Source organism: Drosophila grimshawi, unplaced genomic scaffold (genome assembly GCF_018153295.1).
Source record: "Drosophila grimshawi isolate 15287-2541.00 unplaced genomic scaffold, ASM1815329v1 contig_311, whole genome shotgun sequence".
In the NCBI taxonomy this organism is placed as follows: domain Eukaryota; kingdom Metazoa; phylum Arthropoda; class Insecta; order Diptera; family Drosophilidae; genus Drosophila; species Drosophila grimshawi.
The window spans coordinates 20,238,323-20,256,776 of record NW_025063098.1 but is presented as its reverse complement, the minus strand read 5'-3'; the positions used below and the strand labels follow the sequence as shown (position 1 = coordinate 20,256,776).

At 39.9% G+C, this 18,454-nt stretch overlaps 2 protein-coding genes across 5 annotated transcripts in view; both read left to right on the top strand.

Annotated features, from left to right (window-relative positions):
* The window catches only part of LOC6567240 (ETS-like protein pointed), a 56,913-nt gene extending 46,950 nt beyond the window's left edge, over positions 1–9,963 (top strand). For 2 of the 4 annotated variants that reach the window (XM_032739979.2, XM_032739980.2), the window contains 3 exons: positions 8,362–9,353; positions 9,424–9,581; positions 9,654–9,963. In XM_032739979.2, coding sequence (XP_032595870.1) covers positions 8,362–9,353; positions 9,424–9,581; positions 9,654–9,717 — 1,214 coding nt within the window. In that variant the 3' untranslated portion in view covers positions 9,718–9,963. Of the gene's footprint in view, positions 1–5,504; positions 6,820–8,164; positions 8,288–8,361; positions 9,354–9,423; positions 9,582–9,653 lie in introns of those variants that run through there. The other 2 variants (XM_001993591.3, XM_032739981.1) reach the window with 2 other exon arrangements.
* A 1,609-nt stretch (positions 9,964–11,572) lies between these two features.
* Positions 11,573–13,676, top strand: LOC6567242 (glutamate dehydrogenase, mitochondrial). The gene is made up of 4 exons (XM_001993592.3): positions 11,573–12,119; positions 12,184–12,776; positions 12,832–13,239; positions 13,328–13,676. Exons 1-4 carry the CDS (start codon positions 11,738–11,740, stop codon positions 13,550–13,552), a joined length of 1,608 nt encoding a protein of 535 aa, XP_001993628.1. The 5' UTR covers positions 11,573–11,737; the 3' UTR covers positions 13,553–13,676.
* Positions 13,677–18,454: the final 4,778 nt, after the last annotated feature.

Sequence of the window (18,454 nt, the reverse complement as noted above, 5' to 3'; positions counted from 1 at the left end):
TGTGTGTGTGTGTGTGTGTATGTGTGTGGCACACAATCTGGCCATGAATTACGTTGGAAAAAAGCGCAAACTCAGGCACACACAACAGTTGTCCGAGCCTCAGCCTGGGGTCGGTGTCTTTCTCGCACTCTTGTACACTCTGCAGGGCACACATGTTGTCCGAATTTAGTTGTTGTTGCTGTTGCAGTTGTTTTTGTTGTTGTTGTTGGTGTTGTTGTTGTTGATGTTGTTGTTGTTGTCGTAGTCATGGTGATAGTCGGACAGGTGCACAATTTGACGTTCAGCCAGCCGTTGGAGTTGCGTTCGTCGCAGGGTTCAGCTTCATTCGTTTATGCTTTGCGTTGTTGCTGTTGCTGTTGCTTTTTGTAGTTGTCGTTCTTGTTGTTGTTGTTGTTGTTGACCGCATGCCACCTTCTGTGCTCAGTGGGAAACGGTATTAAATGAGCCATTTAGCGAGTCACTCAAATTTTAGGACTTACCAACTGTCCACAGTTGACGGTCCGAGAGCAACGGCATTGGCAGACAAGCCCAAGCAGATCCATAACTAACCAACTAGCTCTGATTGAAGATCAATTGATCATGTTAAGGTTACTTCCTGCTGCAGTTCCATATGTTATTAAAGAACAAGTTCTGTGAAATAACTATAGTAAATCAGTTGAAGATGATTATAGTATATGCATATGTCTGATCGATTAAGACCAGCATAGAGACCCACACTTAGCTTGTTGAGCTATGTCTATATATTTAAAAGTGCAAACTTATGTAATTAAAGTAACGATAGTTAACCACAGTTAAGACCAAGCATACGATCCTGCGTGAAGATCTATGGTATTCAATAATCACTCGCTTTAATTTTAATGCAGGTCAAATCAATGCCCCACGACGTCTTCATTGTGGTCAAGATCCATGTCTGCTTCAGTGGCTCAGTAGCATTTGTGCCAAGATCAACAGTTTGCAGCAGCATTTTTAATCAAGCAAGCAGAAGTACCAGCAAATACCAATATCAATAATATTTATAGCCAAGCCTCATTTATGGCCAGATCATTACACAGTGCCTCATCAGAAGTTGAAGATCAACGATGCTGCTGCGGCTGCTGCTGCTGGAAGTTGCTGGAGAGCGTCTCCTTGCTAGAGCTCTCTATCAAAGTATCTGGTTTCATTTCCGCTCTACATGCGCGCCAAGGAGCTGCAAAGATAATGCAACTCGCTGCGACGCAGCCTTCTCATTCTCATGCCCATTCCCATTCCCATCGACATTCTCATGCTCCTGCTGCTGCTGCTGCTGCTGCTGTTGCTCCTCCAGATTCAGGGCTGTTGTTTGTATCTTGTGTATATGTATATGTGTTGTTTACAAGTCTAACAATCAAAGCATATCTTCAGAGCTGCATCTGTTTATTTTGTTGTCAAAATGCAGGTACACAATCCAGCTCGAACTCTCGCACTCGTATCGTATGTGATGATGATCTATATAGTTAAATTGCGGACGCATCTTGGCCAGCGTCAGTTTACGTGGAAAATTGATATTTTTCTTTGCCACCGCTGCACGGAAGCAGCAACAGGTGTGTGTGTGTGTGTGTGTGTGGGGCGTTGGGTTGGTTGCAAGTGCAGCTGTAATTATGATTGTATGCGTGTCAAAACATCAACAACAAAAACAACATCTCGAGACTAACAACTACTACTGCTGTGTTTATGATTTCCTTCCGTTTTGCAGACTAACAGTTTATTTATTTATTTATTTAGCTTTGCTTCTAACAGCTAACAGGTTCTGCGTTGAAGTGGATTCTCCACACGATCGCGCTCTCTCTTTCACACATTCTATATGTATTATTTTGTTGCGCGGTTGTTGATAATTTATATACACATCACGCTGCATTGACATCCGATTTACATTAGTGCCACAAGCCGCATAAGCACGACAGCGAGAATGGAAGAGAGAGAGAGAGAGAGAGAGAAAGGGAGAGAGAGAGTGAGTTAGCCAGAAAGAGTAGGAGACACGTGTGGCAGGCAACGGAAGTGCTTAGTCAGACACAAAAGCAAACCCAGACCTTGATTGCACTCCTCAGCAATTGCAGCAGTTTTGCACACGTGTGCCAGGGTATAGATCTAGCTTTAATTTGATATCAATTCAGACCTTTTCAGATCAGCTCAAGTGTCAGCGAGTGCCCTGCTTCTGCTCCTGCTCTTTCTCCAGCTCCTGCTCCTACTCCAGCTCCCTTTTGGTATCTGAGCTCTCTTTCTCCGCCCTCGGCAGCTGTTGATGCGATTCCTTGTTCTACACGCTTGGCTATTCGGTAGGCGCTTCCTGCAACTCCCCTGAACCCAGTGCTCTGGCTACCAATACAAGTACCAGTACCAGTTGTTCATCTTTTTTGTGTAGTTCACAACGCGTTATTGCATTAAATTGTAATCCCTTTTAGCACCAGGGTATTTACGCCATTGTGCGAAGGAACAAGTTTTTTAATTGAAATTCAACAAGATTTGCCACCGCCTGCTCCTGGGCAACGCCTCAATCCTTTTGGCACACACCATTCAACATTCACTATTCACTTGGTATTCAGTTTGGTATTCTGCCACTCGAAGACGACACACACGGGTACGCACATAATTATTATGTTCGGCTCGGTTCGGCTCGTTTTGTCAAATTTTCGATTCAAATTTTCGAACGTGTGCGTTTTGGGCAAGTAGTTAGTAGGATAGGATCCGAGTGTTGTGTCGCCAGTGATTCCGATTGTGATTGGTGCGTTATGTTGCGGTGGTTGCTTTTCGGTGGTTCGGTGGCTCTGTGGCTCCGTGTCTCCGTGTCTCCTCTTTAGTGCGCACGTGCTTCAACCGGAAACGGCCGTAAGCGAGGCGCATCAACATCATCATCATCTCTCCTTTTCCCACTTGCACTCCAGGGCCATAGTCACAGCTGTCATTGCCTTGCTCAGTTTTGTTGTATGTTTTTTACATTTCTTTTTTTGTTGTTTTCTTTTTTTTTTGTGTGTATTTCCGCTGATGCTTCCATTGTTCTTTCCACTTTACACATCAAATCAAAATATCACATATAAATAAATATTTTTTACATTATTAGTTTTTGTTGTTGTTATTTGTCAGTTCTGTTAGGCAGAGGCGCGTGCGCTGCCAGAATTTGTAAGTGGCCAAAAATGAATATGATTTGTTGTATACATAAATCCATTTAGCAGTCCTTTTGTGGTTAGGTTCATTAAAGCCACCGCAAATGGTCAACAGCTGTTGACGTTTACCAACGCTCAGCATTTTAAGCCACATACTTACCTTCATGCCGAAGAAGTTTCAGAAGCAACTATACTGCATTATCAGCACTTTTTTCATTTTGTGGATTAACGCACAAGGTGAACATTGAATGTACTTGCAACACATTTTCCTGGAAAAACTTGAGCTATTCACCCTTGAGGCCATTGCTGTTTTTTATTTGGTTCCATATCTATCGCTCAAGCAATCAATAAACTCCAAAACTGATAACATGGCCGCGATAAGAATGATTACTGAGTACAGCAACAATGGGATGGCTAACGAGTTGCAAATATTTGAATGCTTATATTCCAATGCAGTTTATCATAGGGCATTTTTAATAGGGTTGCATTTGAACGTGTCATTTCGTCTTACACGTAACTTGAGCTTAATTTTGTCATTGGCTGTTGCCACAAATGGCTCGACAACACGTTTCAAATGCCACCATTTTTCTTTTTACAGCAATTATACAACACAAAAAAAATCTCTAAGATTTGTTTTTTCCCTTGTAGTTTTTTCATCTTTTTTTTCACCAACAAATTATGCCAGCAAAAAAAAACACGTACGCCTTCAATTTTAAAATATAAACAAAAAAAAATAATAATAAAGACGGCAACTAATTTGGTATTGTTGAAGACTCGACAGCAGCTTTTCAACGCCACTGGGTTGTTGGCCGGCCCGTTGGTTATGATCTCATACGGTCGCAGTAGCCAATCCCAACTTTGTCTAATTATGTACGTGTGTGTGTGTGTGTTTGTGTGTATGTGTGCGTATCTATGAGATGCTTTTTATGTGGTCCATCAACAAAAAATCGTTGGCGTTTGTTCGCTGATGAGCTACTACCCACACACACTTACACACGCTAGCACACAGATACACATACACTCATAACACTGACAGTTCCAATCCGATTGCTGCAGACCAGTGTCTGGTGGGCTGCGGGTTGTTGCTGATGGCCATTTTGATGGCCTAAAATGGTTAATATTGTTGCTCCTATGTGTTGGCGTTGCCATATTAATGATCTTTTCGGGCTAATTTGAAAACAACATAATTAACAAATGTTGCAATACTATCTAGCGGCCATGTTGCAGCTACAAGTGGTGCCCAATAGTACATGGAAGTTGATCTAAATACATTTTCGATATACTTAGTCGCAGACAAGCAAAACTAGAGTTTTTTTTTGTATTTTTATTTTTGCTTTTACATACTCTTACTTAACCCAGAGCCGGAGAGTATCTGTGAATAAGCGCTGTGCAAGTATGCCTTCCTCTTGATTATTATTATTGCCAATGGCACATTAGTGCGAGTGTATTGGTGTGTGTGAGTGTATGTGGCTCGTGTGGCTGTTGCCGAGCCGAGCGCACGACGACGAAACCAGCACACGAGGCGCTCCCACACAGAGGCAGACACTCACACACAAATACATACGCTCACAGATACACGCGAGTGAGCGCTGCAGATACACACAGAAACACAGACGCACACACACACAGACAAACACACACACACACTCGCAAACACAATGGTCTCGCTACACAGGCAACAACACGACGCACAACTTCAGCGCAACTTCAGTTCTTAAACGGATGTCGAAGGTAGAAGAGCTGCCGTCGCTCGAACGAACGTTCGCTAAGTAAATCGCACGAAGTTGATCAGTGATCAGTGATCAGTGGATACAAGTGAAAAATCGCGTATACGCGAAGAAAACAACCAAACGATTGCTAAAGAATACAAGGAAATCGAAAACAAATGGTGCAACATTTTGCCAACAGTAGTACATATATTTAAAAGAAAGAAAAGAAATAAAACAAGAAATATCAGAAAATGCAATATATGAAATATGTACGATATGCGCCTTCATTTATCAAGTTGCTTTTGATGTATGTATTTATTCAAGATCGTGTTAGTGTTAGTGTGTATACAATGTAAAGCATCAGAGCTGTGGCGAGAGATTTTTTGTACGAATTGCCTTCAATTAAATGCCATTAAATGCGCGAATTGCCTGCAAGTGTTATAATTTTATCTGAATTAAAAATGCGACGGAATTCTTAGTAAAAGATATTTCAAAAATCTCAACAACTATCAGACGAGAACGTTCTGAATTTAAAAGAATTCCAAAAAGTGCGATAACTGCGTTTCATTAAAACAATTCTTAGGGAATTGCCCAAAATTATGTACAACAAATAATCAAAAGTAAGAAAAGAAAACAAAAAAAAAAACTCTTCTAAATTCGCAATCTCAAAAATAATAATAATAAAAAAAAACACACACACACACACACTTGGACACAATCAACGGAACGGCGCTACTTAAATAACACAACTGAATACCAAAAGCAAAACTCAAACCACAAGTGCTATCGCCCACATGCTAGAGAATCTATGCATATCAGCCTACAGCATACAGCATACTTAAGCGTATGATCCATATATTTATGAGAACCAATTCCAGACGCAGCTCAATTGATTAGAGCCCGCATCCAGCAGCAGAGTCAGTGCAAAAATTAAAAATTCTCGTATATAGCCGAAAAGTGAAATCAATTTTAATACAACTGCAAGTAGCACCAGCATAAGCGAGCTGAGCCACAGCAATCCACTTACAATTTGTGTGTAGCCAGGCCAAGCATTGTCAATTGAGTTGACAGTTGACAGTGGACCCCGCAGATTTGATTTTGTATAGAGTATATATAAATACGAATAACATTTGTGTAGACTATCCAAAAAGTCAATGACGTGCATTTTTAACATTCAGTTTTTGACAATTGATCAATTGGAAAACGCGAAGAAATGCCGCCCTCTGCCTTCCTAGTTAATGCCACCATAATCAGTGCAGCAAACGCGTCGGATAACGACAAGGCAACAACAGCATTAACGACAGCAGCGGCAACAGCATCAGAGCTTCAGCAACAGTTCAGGAACTTGCAACATTACATAACGAACAGGAGCAACAACAGCAGCATCAACAATAATTGCCACACGGCGCCCAACTACAATTATACAACGGCAGCAACAACGAAAAATATGGTGCTACAAAGTTATGACAACTATTCGAACTATCATTTGCCGCAGCAAACGGTGCATTTGCAGCATCAGCAACATGTCTTGCCAGCAGAGCTACAACAGCAGCAACAACATCTTCATCAGCCGCAACAGCAGCAACATCATTCGCAGCAACATCCCCAACAGCAGCAGCAGCAGCAGACACACCAACAGCAACAGCAGCAGCAGCAACCGCAACCACAGCAACATTCACATTACGTTTCACCCACGCAACAGCAGCAGCATCGCTTGTCCGGCGGCAGCACTGGCAGCAATACGGCCTCCTCATCCTCCGGCTCCAGTTCTAGTGCATCCTCGAATGCCTCGTCGCATAGCTTTGCGAGCACTGGCAGCGCCATTGGCATTGGCAGCCTGGCGGGTGCCTTAAGCAGCTCCACGGCGGCTTCATTTGGCCTGGGCTATTTTAATGATATGGCGCCCTTTGTGGGCGACTATTCGCCGCCGCCGCCGCATCATGCAACTGGCAATGCCTATTACACGGACTCGGATGTGAACTTCTTTAGCTCAGGTATAGCACAACGCTTGTCAAATATTTGCGGACATCAAATGCCGCACAATTTTAATTACAATTGTGAGGTGTTGGAGTGTAAAAAGTAGCTCAAAGATGTGCGCACAACCCTCAACGCGTAATTAAATTGTAATTCGTTTTCAAGTGTTTGTTTGTGTGACGCCCGCAAGCAACCACAGCAGCGGCCGCAGCAACAACAAACACGCAACAAGTTGAATGAAGGGGGAGGAGATTGAGCTGGTGATAAATGCCTCAACACAGTTGTATGCTTTGTTTCTGCCTGAGTTGACTAACTATTAGATAGATAGATATATAAATAGATAGATAGACGGATAGATAGATGATTGGAAGGATGGCTGGTAAAATACATAGATGCACTACTTGCAGATACATTTTTGGACTAAGATGCTGCGCCTCTGTATGAGGATAACCGTGGGAGGCACCCAGCTCTTTGTTGTCGAGCCGTCCGTTGGCTCAGCCAACGGGCAGCGTTTCGTATCTTTGTATCTTTGTATCTGCGCAATACCGTCGCTGCGCGAGCGAATGGGAAAACGCGCTAAGCTTTTGCCCCGCTGCCAGCCAGCCCGCTGCCAGCCAGCGAGCGAGCGAGCGAGATTGCACCAGTTGCTCATATTGTAAGAGCGAGCGAGCGAGCCAGCGCGCATGTGTGAGTTTATATGTGTCTATGTGTACGTGTGCAACAGGTTTTCGTATGCCACAGATACACATGCAGACACACACACAGATACACACACACTCACACGCATATGATGAAACGTGTTAAATTTCGACGTATTTGCAATTAATGTAGCGTGCTCTCACAAGCCACATTAGATTGAGAGAGGGTAGCTCAACTCGCTCGCAAATATGAGCATGTGCATGCATGCATGTGTGTGTGTGTGTGTGTGTGTGTCTGTCTCTATAGCTGTTGATGTATGCGTGTGTATCTGTGTTTTGTATCTATTGCTCCGCTGGGCATTTGTATTGGTGTGCGCTTCGAATTTTGATTGGCTTCCGAAGCGATTGCCCTCGAATTGTGTTCGTGTCAGAGACGCCCCCCAACTATTACTAAAAATGCATTTGCAGCAAATCAAAGGATTTGATGAGATTATCGCGTTTGGGAGATATTTTTAATATTTCAATTTTTTGCTCTCCAAAACGTTAATAATAAATACGAAATTGTGCAAGAGAATCAGAATTCATTTCTAAACCGATTTGAATGTCTATTTAAATTGACATTTGTTGTATTTTTCATATTCTTAATTTTTGACTAGCAACTTAGATCCTTAGTGACATTTGTACATGTGGAGTTTCTCTGCAAAGTCCGATAAAGTAGAGGTATATAATACATTTCTCAAATATTACAATTGAATTTTGTTTGTCTGTCTAATAAATCAGGCTGTGTATAATAATTATTGGAGTAATCACATTATGATTCGCAAATATATAAATACTATGTATAATTTTGGTAAATTCTGTTCTACAACATTCAAATTATAAGCCAAAAGCTAATCAATTTTGTATATTTTTATTATTCTGCAGGCTACAATAACAACAGCAATGCACATGATCGCACCAACAGCAGCCCGCCACCGCAGCAATCGCAGCAACAGCATGTGAATGGCAACAGAAACAACACAAGCACCGGCAGCAGCAGCAACAACAGCAACATGCTGCCGCCTGGCGTGCAGCAGCAACAGCAGCAAAATGCTTCCGATAACAACAATAGCAGCAGCAGTGGCAACGCCAGCAACAATAATGCTAATAACAATGTCAATGCGGGCAACAACAACAACAACAATAATAATAATAACAACAACAATAACAACAACAGCAACAATAATATGAACTACATGGCAGCGCCTCTCTACCAACATCATCAGCTGAAAGAGGAGCCGGGCACACAGTCTGGAAACGGCAGCAGCTCCGCCTATGCATCGAATGCTCAAAACGATCCAACAGATCTCAGCAGCTATAATCTGCCCGCACATTTGACCGCAACAGCAGCCGCTGGACACTATAGTGGTGGTGGAGGGGGCAACACGGCCAGTGGGGGCTCTGGTGCTGTAGCTGCTGGCAGTGCTGATGATAGCGACTATCACAGCACACTTTCCGCGCAGGAGCATCAAAACCAGGCCACCAATGCAGGCAATGGTAGCGGCAACGCCAACACCAATGGCTATATGGATGGCAGTCCTGATTTTTATCCTTCGTATAATCGGGCACGTTTCCACGAGGCTTTCCAGCCCGAGTTTACGCCATACGATGCACAGTTTCCAACGATGGGCGCCCAGCCGAACATGGATCAGTGGAACGCGCACGCCCATCAGCATCCGGCATATATGACCACATTGGGTCTGGATAAAACGCTGCTAGGCGGCTACACAACGCAGGGGGGCGTGCCCTGCTTTACGGGCTCTGGTCCCATTCAGTTGTGGCAATTCCTGCTGGAGCTGTTGCTGGACAAGACCTGTCAGAGTTTCATCTCATGGACGGGCGATGGTTGGGAGTTTAAGCTAACCGATCCCGATGAGGTAATTCATTTCATTTGTATTACCCCAAAACTTTACTAAAACTGTGATTATTGCATCTTCCGTCCGATAGGTGGCGCGTCGCTGGGGTATACGAAAAAACAAGCCCAAGATGAACTACGAGAAACTGAGCCGCGGTCTGCGCTATTACTACGACAAGAACATCATACATAAGACGGCGGGAAAACGCTATGTTTATCGCTTTGTCTGCGATCTGCAGAATCTGGTGGGGTAAGTAATCAATTGCCCAAAGGCTGGTCGAAGGCACATTTAGCTAACTGAAGTTTCATGCATTTATTACAGACACACGCCAGAGGAGCTAGTTGCCAAGTTCGATCTGAAGATCGAGAAGAAGGACATCGACTAGCACTTGAGCGGAATAGAGGCTGCTTGATGTGCTGCAGCTGAAGGGCACTGAACTACAGTTCTATAGAAAGGCCACAAATTATAGTACTCAACGGGAAAAATATACTTTTGAGAATTATTGTTTCCAAGCGTGATGTTAAATTTTAAGCAGCAGCAATACCTGCGATCTTGCTACGAGATTAATGTGTTTGTTAGGGCGTCGTAATCACTTTGTAATTATTATATAAAGATTAGACTTTTGAATTAATTTGAAATTAATTGAAAATATGCTAGCGATAAGTATGATACCCACTATGATATATGACTAAGCCATTAGTGAGTAGCATTGAATTTCAATGAATCAAGCAAACCAGTTTCAATACGCATTATTAGAATGAAGCTAACATCCGGATTGAATGAAGCGAATTAAATTTTGAAAATTTATGTGCAATGCGATTGTTGTCGAATTAAAGTTCTATATGCTACCAATTGTATCCATCGTAAAAGAGGCCATAAGAGATCGAGTGCATGTCCCCAAAGTGATATTAAAAGCTACATTTTTGTTAAATCTTTACTTTTCATTTTGCAAACGGGGTCGCTTTTTTCTAGTTCTAAACCATTTCACAAACACTAAGCTGTCTGTGCGTGTATATAGATAATAATAACAACATAAAGCTATAATATAATATTATTAATACCTATAATAATGCTTATTAATAAGTCTATCATATTTATGTGTAACCTGTGCTACTGGTACAACTAAGTTATATACCTACATACATACAAACTAAATAATCCCTACTCCAATCTACATTCATTTTGTGCGCTTCCGTGCGAGTCCAAAACTTTAAACGTCAAACGGCACAACAGTTAATACATACATACTTACATACAGACATACAAACAAACATACAAATGCATATGCAGTTGTGTTAGTTGTGTTTGTGTGCCCAATAAACTCTATATACACATAGGTATAATGCAACTCTACATAGGATACTCTTAGTTATGTTTTTAATTACTGGCTGCTTAGAGTTTTCCATGCGTTAAGAATTTACCATTCAAAATATGTTTATATTTGTGTATAGCTATAAAATATTTAAGCCTAGATCGTAGCCTGTAGCCACGTATTATGTAGAGCAATTTATACAATAAAAACAAAATCCAAAAATATTATAAAATCAACAATGAAATAACGGCGAAATTATTGAGTTCAAACGTTTCTTTACTTTTACAATATAAATTCAAACATGAAATAATTTTGACACAATTAAAGCCTGTCAATTCAGTATATGCTGTTCCGAGAGCACAAAAAATAAACGTAAGTCGGTCCCCACAAATAAGGATCCCGAATAGGAGTTGGTCAAAGAGTATGGATCTCATTTCAAGCCCATGCGTGTCAATGCTACTATAAACTTGATAGGAGGTGCGTGTTTACTTCGCAAAGGGTGAACTTCCCTATTGTAAGTAACGATATGAAATAGTCACTGGCTATCGAGCGTATCACGTTCGAAATCGGTAGCTTCTGAAGGGTGGTAAGTGGCAAGGTTCCGAAAACTGTTAGGCTACCTCATCATTCATTAGGCATTAGCAGCTTTTAAGTGTGCCTGTGTAGATCTCCCCTAGGGTGGCTCGAAAGGGAGTATTGGAATTGATCATTACCATTAATTCTTTTCCACTTGATAATTACCAGTTTGAGTAGCAATACTGTTTCTAGGCATACATTTCAAATTGCATCTAATCCTTGCTACGACTTAAACTTTCTTAGGATCATATTTACAACGAAATAAGCTTTGGCAGCGTTAGTATTTACTAGGAAAATAGTATACTTAAACTTTGTATAAGATTCCTGAAGTAAATTCTTAAATTTCACAGATATTAGCTTTGACGTTTTACGTTATTTATCGTGACAAAATTCGAATAACAGAGTTATCTTTGGAATATTGAAATCAATCGTATTTATAGGCAACAGCATTTGCAGAGTCAACAACAAAATTGTCTCATAAAACAGATTTATTTTTGTTCAATTTGGAAAAAAGAAAATGCTTCGTGGCATAAATAATGTTCTGTTTAGTGGTCGTTTCCAAACGTCGCCACAATTGCAAAAGCGTAATGAGCACAAGATTCCCGAGAAACTGCAAAAGGTTGCCACGGATAAGGACCCTGAGCTCTCGGCAATGGTTATGTACTACTATCATAAGGCCGCCCAGATCATGGAAAAAGAGTTGGTCAAAGAGATGGATCAGTATCCACATTTGAAGCCAGAGGAGAAGCAGGCTCGCGTGAGTGCCATTTTAAATTTAATAGGAAACGTGAACACAACGTTGGAAGTGAACTTTCCTATTGCACGAAATGATGGCACATATGAGATTATAACTGGCTATCGAGCACATCATGTACGAAATCGGTTGCCCCTAAAGGGTGGTAAGTATCAATTGACAGATGTCTAAGGCGGCCAGTTGATTTACAGTTGATGCACCACCCTCAGGAATTCGCTTCGCCATGGATGTGGATGAGGCAGAGGTGAAGGCATTAGCAGCTATTATGACATTCAAGTGCGCCTGTGTTAATCTCCCCTATGGTGGGTCCAAAGGCGGCATTCGGATCGATCCCAAAAAGTACTCGGTTATGGAATTACAAACGATTACACGGCGCTATACCATGGAGTTGCTAAAGCGCAACATGATTGGGCCTGGTATCGATGTACCAGCCCCAGATGTGAACACGAGTCCCCGAGAGATGAGCTGGCTATTGGATCAGTATACCAAGACGTTTGGCTACAAGGACATCAATGCGGCGGCGATTGTCACAGGGAAGCCTGTCCACATCGGCGGCATTAATGGAAGATTTCAGGCCACAGGCCGTGGTGTGTGGAAGACGGGAGATTTGTTTTTGCAAGATAAAGAATGGATGGATCTAATTGGATTTAAGACTGGCTGGAAAGATAAGAGGGTCATTGTCCAGGGATTTGGCAATGTTGGTTCGTTTGCCGCTAAATTTGTGCACGAGGCAGGCGCTAAAGTGATTGGCATCCAGGAGTTCGACTTTTCCCTGACCAACCAGGATGGTATTGATATTAATGTAAGTAGCAATCGCTAATCAATTGGTATACTCTGAAGGAACGCATTCTTCACAGGATGTTATTGCATTCAAAGCTGAAAAGAAAACCATCAAGGGGTATTCGAAGGGCAAGGAGACCAAGGAAAGTCTGCTCACTGCGGATTGTGACATATTGATGCCTTGTGCCACACAGAAGGTGATTACTAGTGATAATGCAAAAGACATCAAAGCTAAATTGATACTGGAGGGAGCCAATGGGCCTACGACACCAGCTGCTGAGAAAATTCTGTTAGAGAAGGGCGTCCTGATGGTTCCAGATATTTATTGCAATGCAGGCGGCGTCACCGTCTCCTATTTCGAATATTTGAAGAATATTAATCATGTGTCCTATGGAAAGATGAACTCGAAAATCACTTCACAGCTCATTCATGGGGTCATTAATTCCATAAACGAGTCGCTTAACCGCTGTGATGAGGGTGAATACGTAAGTGGCGAAACCTTCCATCAGATTCTGGGCGGTATATTTATATATATATACTATACTATTTACAATTCACCAATTTTATTCGTAGCCCGAAATCATCCCGAACGAGCGCCTCCAACAAATTCGAGATTGCACCAGGGAGGCTGACATTGTGGATGCTGCCTTACAAACGGTTATGGAGTCATCTGGCATTGGAATCAAAAGTACAGCCAATAAGTTCGAGCTGTGCAACGATCTGCGCACTGCTGCCTATATACATTCCATATTTAAAATATTCCGTGCCTTAGAGAGCTCTGGCATATCGCAACAATAGAATTTTCTCTTTTCCTTGTACCTAATGTAACATTTTCAAAATTTCCGTGTTATTGAGGAATTTAATTCGTTTAGTGTAATGAGCTTTAGCTTTAGATTCCTTCTAATATATCAATTATGAGTAATCACCAATATAATCATTATATTATGATAAGTGATAAGAATAAATTTAATTTAAGTAAAGTTGAAGCCACCGATTCTAGGTTAGGCATGTTGATGCCTAAGCTTAAGCACTAAGCGTGTTATAGAGCAATGTATGCATGTATATAGTATGTATTGAATGCTTCGTGCTACAAACCTCCATAAAAAATGGAATCTTTTGATATAAATATATATAAAATATATACAATACATGTATATTTTATATATTGTGTGAAATGTTTGAAAGTGTTTGGCTTCTTAGGTGAGCCTATGTTTTATGCCCTTTAATTTGCATATTTTTGGCAAAAATGTAGCATTTTGAAATTGAATTTTTATTAACGAAAGTTTAAAGCGTGAATTTCTCAACAGGCGGCAAAATTAAGATCTATAAAATGCAAAGTTTGGCTTAACGTAATTTTACCAATATGATTTTATGTAGTAACTTGGCCTTAAAGTAATAACTTGCCCATAACTTTGAAATATACGTCTAGGATTGGACATACATACATTATTTATGATTTTAAATTTGGCGGGCAGTAACGCCAAATTCAAGTTGAACTTGGTTTCGACGCCAACTTCACGCTGTATGGTTATTACACTTGAAGTTGGTTGCGATACTGGTTCTGGTACCTCTATGTATCGTTGCAAATATTTTAGCCTTGACATGAACCATTCACAATAATAAGGTGGCGCCATCTATTTTTTGTTGGCAGTCTGCACACAAAACGAATGTTGTCGCTGTCCGAATCTGGCTGATATGCAAAGAGTATACTCAGCGTATCGTAGCAATTGGCCATTGACAGACAGCACTTGGGCGCTAAATTCAAATTATTTTTTGAAATGAAAATTTAACCTTGATAGTAAATATGATAATATTAAATAAAAAACTTTAACGTTGTTGAATTTACCAGTGAGCACAATAATTAAAATGCCAATTGATGATATGAACATTAAAACGCACAAAAACAATATTATTATTATTATTTGTTGTTAAAGAACCTGTATATGATCGATGAGAACTCCACTAATATCAACATAGGACAATGAATAGCAGTTGAACCATGAGAAGCGGTTCCAACGGGACTACAACTGATGCAGAATCGGTTGAGCCTTTCAGTTGACACGTCACCACGCTAAATCTTACTTATTAATCTATATGCGCGGCATGCGTCAGTTGATTATGCGGCCTGTATTGGAGTATTCTAATATATCAATTATGAGTAATCAGCAATATAATCATTATATTATGATAAGTGATAAGAATAAATTTAATTTAAGTAAAGTTGAAGCCACCGATTCTAGGTTAGGCATGTTGATGCCTAAGCTTAAGCACTAAGCGTGTTATAGAGCAATGTATGCATGTATATAGTATGTATTGAATGCTTCGTGCTACAAACCTCCATAAAAAATGGAATCTTTTGATATAAATATATATAAAATATATACAATACATGTATATTTTATATATTGTGTGAAATGTTTGAAAGTGTTTGGCTTCTTAGGTGAGCCTATGTTTTATGCCCTTTAATTTGCATATTTTTGGCAAAAATGTAGCATTTTGAAATTGAATTTTTATTAACGAAAGTTTAAAGCGTGAATTTCTCAACAGGCGGCAAAATTAAGATCTATAAAATGCAAAATTTGGCTTAACGTAATTTTACCAATGTGATTTTATGTAGTAACTTGGCCTTAAAGTAATAACTTGCCCATAACTATGAAATATACGTCAAGGATTGGACATACATACATTATTTATGATTTTAAATTTGGCGGGCAGTAACGCCAAATTCAAGTTGAACTTGGTTTCGACGCCAACTTCACGCTGTGTGGTTATTACACTTGAAGTTGGTTGCGATACTGGTTCTGGTACCTCTATGTGTCGTTGCAAATATTTTAGCCTTGACATGAACCATTCACAATAATTAGCTGGCGCCATCTATTTTTTGTTGGCAGTCTGCTCCACACATAACGAATGTTGTCGCTGTCCGAATCTGGCTGATATGCAAAGAGTATACTCAGCGTATCGTAGCAATTGGCCATTGACAGACAGCACTTGGGCGCTAAATTCAAATGATTTTTTCAAATGAAAATTTAACCTTGATAGTCAATATGATAATATTAAATAAAAAACTTTAACGTTGTTGAATTTACCAGTGAGCACAATAATTAAAATGTCAATTGATAATATGAACATTAAAACGCACAAAAACAATATTATTATTATTATTTGTTGTTAAAGAACCTGTATATGACGATGAGAACTCCACTAATATCAACATAGGACAATGAATAGCAGTTGACCATGAGAAGCGGTTCCAACGGGACTACAACTGATGCAGAATCGGTTGAGCCTTTCAGTTGACACGTCACCACGCTAAATCTTACTTATTAATCTATATGCGCGGCATGCGTCAGTTGATTATGCGGCCTGTATTGGAGTATTCTAATATATCAATTATGAGTAATCACCAATATAATCATTATATTATGATAAGTGATAAGAATAAATTTAATTTAAGTAAAGTTGAAGCCACCGATTCTAGGTTAGGCATGTTGGTGCCTAAGCTTAAGCACTAAGCGTGTTATAGAGCAATGTATGCATGTATATATGTATGTATTGAATGCTTCGAGCTACAAACCTCCATAAAAAATGGAATCTTTTGATATAAATATATAAAATATATACAATACATGTATATTTTATATATTGTGTGAAATGTTTGAAAGTGTTTGGGTTCTTAGGTGAGCCTATGTTTCATGCCCTTTAATTTGCATATTTTTGGCAAAAATTTAGCATTTTGAATTTGAATTTTTATTAACGAAAGTTTAAAGCGTGAATTTCTCAACAGGCGGCAAAATTAAGATCTATAAAATGCAAAATTTGGCTTAACGTAATTTTACCAATGTGATTTTATGTAGTAACTTGGCCTTAAAGTAATAACTTGCCCATAACTATGAAATATACGTCAAGGATTGGACATACAAACATTATTTATGATTTTAAATTTGGCGGGCAGTAACGCCAAATTCAAGTTGAACTTGGTTTCGACGCCAACTTCACGCTGTGTGGTTATTACACTTGAAGTTGGTTGCGATACTGGTTCTGGTACCTCTATGTGTCGTTGCAAATATTTTAGCCTTGACATGAACCATTCACAATAATTAGCTGGCGCCATCTATTTTTTGTTGGCAGTCTGCACACAAAACGAATGTTGTCGCTGTCCGAATCTGGCTGATATGCAAAGAGTATACTCTGCGTGTCGTAGCAATTGGCCATTGACAGACAGCACTTGGGCGCTAAATTCAAATGATTTTTTGAAATGAAAATTTAACCTTGATATTAAATATGATAATATTAAATAAAAAACTTAAATGTTGTTGAATTTACCAGTGAGCACAATAATTAAAATGCCAATTGATGATATGAACATTAAAAACCACAAAAACAATATTATTATTATTATTTGTTGTTAAAGAACCTGTATATGATGATAAGAACTCCACTAATATCAACATAGGACAATGAATAGCAGTTGACCATGAGAAGCGGTTCCAACGGGACTACAACTGATGCAGAATTGGTTGAGCCTTTCAGTTGACACGTCACCACGCTAAATCTTACTTATTAATCTATATGCGAGGCATGCGTCAGTTGATTATGCGGCCTGTATTGGAGTACATTGTGCAATTTAACTACCGGGTCACTTTCAAAATTCTTGTTTGCCCAAGCGATGCGGAGTCGTTGTTCGGGAAGCGGCACATTATTTTTTATGTGCATATTTTCATAATTTACGCCAGAGTAAATATTTGTATAGAACAATATGTTGACACACTTTCCACTCCGTATAATAGATATAGATAGAGACCAGAGAGCTGCGCACTGAATGCACAATTTGGATTCGTATATACATAATTACGAAGGTTTTGTTGTCCGAATTGTGTACTTAGTCAAGTGTAGATGCTGTAGATACATAAAACGCAATAAGGTCACATGGGGCATGATGTGGAATATGAAAATTGATGCGTTGCCAAACTTGAAAATGTTTGTTAATGATGAGCAGCGTGTAGATTCAATTAATTACACAATGATGATTAGTGAAAACTTAAGCTTAATTACCTTTGCCATTTATCACTAATTCAAAACAACCAACAAAAATACTCTTATGATTACATTACAATGTAATTCATAGTTGTCATTTTAGCATCATTTGTTGCAAGACTCAATTTGCAATGTCAAAGGTCTCCGCCCCTTTCCTGGAAGTCTATGGTCTGAACTAATGTTTTATCCTTGATCTCAAATAGTGACAAAAATTTCAGTCGCTTTTCGCTTCTCAGTGTCAACCACTTTTCCAGTGGTAGTAACTAATTGCACGTGTCTATAGATTAACGACTTGGCAGAGAGGCACAGAGTAAGCCAATCTTGGTCAAGAATACGGAGTCGTTATGTTAAGCTGTTAGTATAGCTGCCTGCTATGATAAATACAAATTACCAAACAGCAAACCATCTCAAAAAAATAAAAAAATTTGCATAATTTATGCGTGATTTGTTGTCGCCGAGTTCAAAATTATTTTTGCAGTAACTCGAGTTCTGTGTCCAGAAGCAAAAAAATTAAGAAACGAAACACAAACCGTTTGCCTGCTAGGAGTTTGTCCATCTTCGACTCTTCAACTTTTGCTCCGCCTCCGTCTTCGTCTGCGTCTCGACTCTAGCGGCAGCTGGAAATGTGCGCGACTCGAAGCGATGCGATATGGGTATGAAAAA

What these genes read in the sequence shown, in the direction of transcription:
- LOC6567242 (XM_001993592.3), top strand. Translation starts at nt 11,738, where the DNA reads ATGCTTCGTGGCATAAATAATGTTCTGTTTAGTGGTCGTTTCCAAACG. An exon ending in AGGATGGTATTGATATTAAT is followed by an intron (nt 12,777 to 12,831) that starts GTAAGTAGCAAT and finishes CATTCTTCACAG; the next exon opens with GATGTTATTGCATTCAAAGC. An exon ending in GCTGTGATGAGGGTGAATAC is followed by an intron (nt 13,240 to 13,327) that starts GTAAGTGGCGAA and finishes TTTTATTCGTAG; the next exon opens with CCCGAAATCATCCCGAACGA.